Source organism: Varanus komodoensis, unplaced genomic scaffold (genome assembly GCF_004798865.1).
Source record: "Varanus komodoensis strain SLA01 unplaced genomic scaffold, ASM479886v1 scaffold60, whole genome shotgun sequence".
Lineage (NCBI taxonomy): Eukaryota > Metazoa > Chordata > Lepidosauria > Squamata > Varanidae > Varanus > Varanus komodoensis.
This window is the reverse complement of record NW_025336223.1, coordinates 609,756-616,659: the sequence shown is the minus strand read 5'-3', so window position 1 is coordinate 616,659 and position 6,904 is coordinate 609,756. Positions and strand designations below refer to the sequence as shown.

Genomic DNA, 6,904 nt, shown 5'->3' with positions numbered 1-6,904 from the left:
TGGCTCACGAACTTAATCCGTTCCACAACTCTGCTCGCGACCCAGATTGGTTGTGATCCAAGTCAAATTTCCCCATAAGGTTCAATGTAACTAAGGTTAATCAGTTCTGTAACCATTTTTTTAAATCACAAAAATTTGAAACAGAGTGACAAAGAACAACAAAGATTGTGGCCATCTCCCCCCCCCCCGCCCCCAGGCACGACCACGATTGCAGTTGCGCTCGGGCAGGGAAGACGTGCACGATCGCAACCACCTCCCCCCATCTCAACCCCCAAGCATGACCGTGATTGCGCCCATGCAGGGAAGATGGGTGGGATCGCAATTATCACCTGATGCGGAGTTCATGACCCGAGGCAAAAATTTTCTGAAATTTCTGTTCGATTTAGTAATGAACTGAGGTGTTTGTGAGCCGAGGTACCAATGTAATTGGTTCCATTGTCTCACTGCTCAGGAAGTCAGGGAATTTTTCCTGATGTCCAGCCAGAATCTGGCTTCCTGTAACTTGACTCTGTTATTCCATGTCCTACACTCTGGGATGATCAAGAAGAGATCCTGACCCTTCTCTGTGATGCACAAATCAATAGGAATAACTTTCATTGGTTGAATCAGGTAATCATTGACACATAACAAGGCCTGAGAAAAGCCCTCTTTTGTAGAAATCAGCATGTGTGCATCCTTGAAATGTAGCTGACACTGACCAGGCACCATTTCAGAGAAAGCTAGTTGGCACTTGACTAGCAGCTCAAACAAAGGGCAATTCACAACAGCCCACCCCCATCCTCCTCTTCTTCTATGTAATAGCACCCCATCTTCCCCCTCGTAGCATCTTCTTTGATATGCAAGTAGGAAAGATCATGCCCTTGTAAATTTTAACTTTTGTAACCTATTGGAAAGTGTTAACTATGTTATGTGCAACCTTTAATGATCAATGTATGAAAGGGCCAACTGAGGACTATTCAGGTGTGCCATCTGAAATGATTCCTTGGTAGCTGGTTATTATCAAGAATAAATCCTTTAAAAGAAAACCTTCCCCTGTTGTGTATTTTGGGCATACGCACACAAGGGCACAGACCTTTTTGTCAACAGCTGTGGGGCAAGTACTTGAAGATTCAATGCACTAATGTGGGCTACACTGTTGTTTCTCCCAAAGTTTCTCACGAAACCAGTTTGCATGTTACTTATTTGGTACAAAGAGCATGCTTGTGTAGTGTACAATTCATTGTTTTTTAGTATGTTATGAAATCCAGACCCCTGGCTTGTCTTTTCCATGACAAGCCAGAGTAATATTCCATAGAATGTGGTTGCATGATTTCTCTGGCTTGTTGGAGGAGAATGTATTTCTTCACATGTTCTAGGCTAAGCCCTTAAATTTAAAAATTGTTTCTGGACCTTATCCCACACACTGATCACACTTTAATGGTTTGTTGGCAATGATTAAAATCACCCACAATAAGTATTGTCTGTCTGTCTGTCTATTTGCCTATCTATAATGATCTATTTTCCAGAGCTGTCCTGGAGATTAGCCATAGGAAATGCTGCAAGAAGGCTATCAACTTGTTGTTAATAGCCACATATTCAGCCTGCAAACTAGAGACTTTCAGATGGCAGCTCCTACTACAGAGCCCTCTATCAATCTTCTGAAATACATACATACCTATTGTACATGTAACTTGTGATAGACAACTTGTGTGGCTCCCCGCCCCCCGCTCAAAAAAAAAAAAAAAAAAAGGGCAGAGAAAATGTGATGTTAAAATGTTGTGTTTCTCTGAGGTGGATTCCCTGAAACAAGACAGGACAGAGGAAGATGAAGCAAAAAGAAGCCTAGCCACGTACTTTTTCCTATGGCTCTGTGCAGGACGAGGTAGTATGTGAGGGAATGGGTTAACTGTCCATGTGACACAGCCGAATCGCTCCTAGGAACTAGGGAAGTGGAAAGGCAAAGAGAGCATGTGGGCGGGAATTCATGTCTCCACCCTTTCCCTCAGATTTTAGCTTCTTCCTCTCTAAGGAACTTTGATTGCAAAACAGGCAAGTTTCACTATCTTCCCTTTCTGAAGACTCTGTGAGAGGTGACGCAGCAAGGCACCCTGCCTCCAGATGTGAGGGACGAGCTGCCCAAACTATGGTCCCACTGGGGCTTTTCCCAGTTTTATTGGCTCTGGTAAGTAAGAACCTGAGGGAAACTTTTTCAGAGCCTGGGAGGAGAGAACCAAACCAGTGGAAGTTTGGTTTGAGGAGGCTGATTTGATTCCAGAGTTTCTCTCCTTGTATCCCTTCGACAGGCACAAATAATGGACTTGAACAGAGCATACTGGAAGTTAGATCACTAGGCAAATGTCAGTTATCTCACCTTTGCATGTGGTTGTCTCTTTCTGGCCTGAAAGTGGATTAAATTGTTCAGCTATTTGATCTGTTACTCTCCCTTTGAAGATTCGGCAGGAAAAGGCACAGTCCTGGTTCACTTCCTGAGAAAGCCTTTAAAGTGTTTAGGCCTCTTGAGTACTTGCCGGGTGTGGCTTCTCGGATATGTACAGGATTTTTTTTTCAAGTTTTGCTTTCTACTCTACTGAGCTAACAATGCTGGAATTGGTCACTGGTTCCCAGTCAAGCATTGTACTGAAACAGTGCTGCAGTTGGCCACTCCTTCCCAGTTCCTTATTTTCCTGAAATTCCAAATCAGAGTTTGCCTGCCAAGACTAAGCAAGGGCTACCTCATGTTATGTACTGTATCTCCAGAACTGGAAGTCCGCTTGATGAAAAACAAAAAGTCCAGTGAAAACTCTCTTTCTCTCTCTCTCTGTGTATTTACACATGATGTACCATAACTCCACATAATTTGAGATAAGAAATAGGTCCTTGGCACCCAAATTAAGTTCTGAGCCACCCTGAATCATACACCTATTTATCCAGAAGAGTTTCCTTGACAAGTTGCCTGATCCAAGGGCATATGTATTTCAAATAAGATGCATCACACCAGTAATAGTCAAAATTGCCAGAAAAGAAACTTGGAACTGGGGTTGTGTAGCCCAGATTAAGCTGTGGGCTATCAAAAATTATCAAACGGCATTGACTGTACAAGTTGGCCTAACGTTTAATTTGGGTTATACAGTGCCAGTTCTTGCCTATTTATTTTGGCTATTACTGGTGTAGTGGCAAGCTTGACAATCTGCCCCCCTCCCCACAAACCTTTGGCCAAAGAGGACTCAGTCTCATCTGATGCATGGAGACTCTTCTGGATGTGTGGGTATACGTCTTAGGATGGTCCAAAGCTTTATTGGGATGTTTAGCTCCAGTTCCACATTCTTATCCATGCATTTTGGTAACCGTTGGCATGCTTGACTGCCCTGTGCACACATACAATTTCAGACCAGGCAAAAATCAATGCCAAATTATACAGGCCACTCTCCTGGACGAATGTATGATATTGGGTGGCCCAAAGCTTAATTTGGGGATGAAGAGAACTAATCCCTTATGTTGTCTGTCACATATTAATATGTTTTATGTTAAAGTAGCTTCTTTCACTAGAGAAAATTGCTGTTTGTTTTCAAGGACACAGTCCTAGCTCATATCTGATATATATATCTGATATGAGCTAGGATAGGGGTTAGCAACTTGTGGCCTCTGGGTTGAATTCAGCCTTCGAATCCAAAGGTGCAACTGCCTATCCTCTCCCACACAGCTGTCAACTGCAGAGGCCAAAGAGGAATGTCTGTATTGATAACAGTAGGATGTGGCAGCAGGCCTGGCAGCCTAAACAACTTTTTTTTAGAGTGGGCTTTCAACAAATTTATTGGCCAGATCACCCAGTTGCAAAAGGAACAGCAACTCTGCTTCCAGACCTCTGAAATCCAAGTTATAGTCTGTAATCCGAAGGACAGGTCACATTTCATCAGCTCCAAATGTCAGGGTGTTTGTGATATTTTTGCAGAGGCAATGGTTTGAGAGAGAAAGACCTAAATTCTCCCTCTTACCTGCTTAAGTCCCAATATCAATACCTCCCCACCATCTGCCCATCCTGATAGCCACAATTTAGAAAGAGAGGGAGGGAGGGAGACATGTAAAACATGCTTTTTGAAAGGAACGGGTTAAAGTGATCGATTTGATTCCTAGAGAGGTTGACCAGACCATAGAGAAGAAAATAGCTGTAGGAGGTAATAGTAAAAATCTCTATTGGCATAATAAATAGTTGTAGTAATCTGTACACCAAAAATGGTATCAAATAGATCTTTTGTGGGATATGGAATGTGATATGTGAACCCGAACCACTGATTGTTTAAGGATTAAACAGCCCTGTGGTGAGCTGATGTGGATTGTGTGGTAAAAATAGAAGAGACAGTGTATGCTGTGGGCAATGCACCTCCTTGTGTACCCAACAGTTTTAAAACCACTAGATTGTTGTTACATGCAAAAATAATATTTTAGCTGTAAATTAACTTGGTTTAGTTCTTAGACTCGCACTATTGTTCAGAAATAGCTTTAGGATAGATCGATAGACTATCGATGGATTAGGTCAGGGGTTCTCAAACTTTTTAAACAGGGGGCCAGTTCATTGTCCCTCAGACTGTTGGGGGCCGGACTATAGTTTGAAAAAAATATGAATGAATTCCTATGCATACTGCACATTAAAAATTAATTAAAATTAAAATAAATTTAAAAATTAATCAAAATGTAAAAATTAATTAAAACAAATAAAAATGTTTGCTCTACTCCCTTGGGCTGCAGCAGAAGCCCAAGATAAGGTGGGGAAGAGCATGTCCATATTCAAGGGACATAGCTACAACACAGCCAAGGCACTAAATACAGTATTTTGCATAAAGCAGCTGATGACTGCAACTGGCATTGAATGAAGCAAAAATACTAAGGATAAATACTGTTCATGCCACTCTTAGTATATGAAGCAAGTCAGCCCAGAACAATTCCCACAATACACAATGGCTGTAATTGGATGCAGAGCTAATGACTACCATATTTTAGTGCAAACTTGCCAAAAGATGAGTTGGACCACAACTTCCATTGGCCATGCTGGTTGGACATGATGGAAATTATAGTCCTTGCTGCTGCCCCGGTTTCACGGGAGCGGGAGCAGGAGTGGGAGGCTGGAGAGGTGAGCGCGGGGTGGCTCCCCTGGCCAGGAGAGGGCCATGAGGAGGGAGGTAAGGGCTTCTTTCTGAGGTGAGGGATGGGGCCGTGGCGCCTCCCGCCTCTCCCTGCTGCAGGGGGAAGCATGGCAGTCACACAATGGTGGCGGCTTGCCCAGTGAAGGCTATGGCAGAGGTGTGGGAGCCGTGGCCCCTCTCTGCCTCAGCCTGTCCACCCCTGGGCTCGGCAAATTGGCTGTGGCTTGGCCTGCAACCCAGGGATGTGGCTCACATACTTAAAAATGGATTTTAAAAGTTATATTTTTCTTAACTTCAATCATTTTTAGTGTCTTCGTCTTGCGCCGTATTCCCACTCTGTATATGTGTGCAATGGGGAGGGGGGGAGAGCTGGCGCATGCACAGTTGAGCTGTGACAATTTGGCACGCGTGCCAGCTCTCTGCTCAGTTTCAGAGAATGCCTGTGCTGGCTCAGAGCTTTTGGACTCTCTCGGAGATCGTTTTCTCCGAGTGAGTCCCAAAGCTCTGAGGCGGGCTAGATAAATGAGCATGGCCTTAGTTTGAGGACCCATGGATTAGGGCATGGTTGACTGCTTGCAAGCAGAACATGACTACCAGTGGAGAATCATCAGGGTGTCTTCAGAAGAAGACAATGCCATTTTAACAGCAAGAAAAACATCTGTACTGAGCAGTGGGTTTGACTAGATGGCCTTATTGATCCATTCCAGTGCTATTACTCTGTGATTCAGTGTTTGTTAAACTTTAACTTTGTGCATTCCTTTTAATTTGTTTTTTCTTTCTGTGCCTCATAGTATGTTACTTTCCCTCTGCATCACCATACATGTCCTTCTCCTTTCTTCTTCATCATCTTATTTATGCCATTTTTATACCTCCCAATAGCCAAGGCTTTCTGTACAGTTAATAAAAGTTAAAAACATACACACAAAATTAATTTATAAGAACAAAACCATAACAGCAATTGTAATTGTATATTATTCAGCACAGTTGTATAGCAGCGGTACAGAATACAATGGAGTATATAAAAATAAAGCTAAAAGTGAAACTGTTAAAATACTGGAAAAATAAAAAGGCACACCTCTTTGGGGAACACATCCCATAAAACCAAAAAGTCCTCCTCCTGGTAGCCACCTTCCTTCCTTTGAAAGGGGGTCCTGGAGGAGGATCCTTGAAGATGACCTCAGGGTCTGGGCAGGTACAGTACATATAGGAGGAGGCGATCCTTCAGAGAACCTGGCCCCAAGCCATTTGGGGCTTTGAAAGTTAGTACTAGCTGGAAGAGAACTGGTGTAATTTGTTCTCGTGAGCCAGTTCTCATTAACAATCTCGCTGCTTTGAATCAGTTGGAGTTTCTGGACTGTTTTCAAAGGCAGCCCCCCTTGCAACACATTGTGATCATCCAAATGAAAGGTTACCAGAGCATGGATCACTGTAGCTAGGCTCTCTCTTTCCAAATAGGGTAATAGTTGGCGTATCAGTTTAATCCGATAAAAGGTGCTCCATACCACTGAGTCCACTTGTGCCTCAAGTGACAACTTTGGATCCAGGATCACTCCCAATCAGTGCAGCTTGTCCTTTAGAGCAAGTGCAACCCCATCCAGAACAGGGTGAAAATCACCCAACTGGACAGATGAATCAGCCAGTAACAGTACCTCCGTCTTGCCTCAGTTTATTGGCCCTCATATAATTCATTGCTCAGACATTGATTTAGAATGGCCACTGCCCCACCTGGGTTTTATGAAAAAGCATGGTTAAGTGTCATCTGCATAGTGGTGGTACCTCAGCCCATC

The 6,904-nt window shown here is 43.3% G+C and overlaps 1 protein-coding gene across 1 annotated transcript in view; it reads left to right on the top strand.

Annotated features, from left to right (window-relative positions):
* Positions 1 to 2,007: 2,007 nt before the first annotated feature.
* Positions 2,008 to 6,904, top strand: part of LOC123033212 (tumor necrosis factor receptor superfamily member 1A-like) — a 37,818-nt gene continuing 32,921 nt past the window's right edge. The window contains exon 1 of the mRNA XM_044449694.1: positions 2,008 to 2,161. Within this exon, the coding sequence (XP_044305629.1) occupies positions 2,123 to 2,161 (39 nt within the window). The 5' untranslated portion in view covers positions 2,008 to 2,122. The remainder of the gene's footprint in view (positions 2,162 to 6,904) is intronic.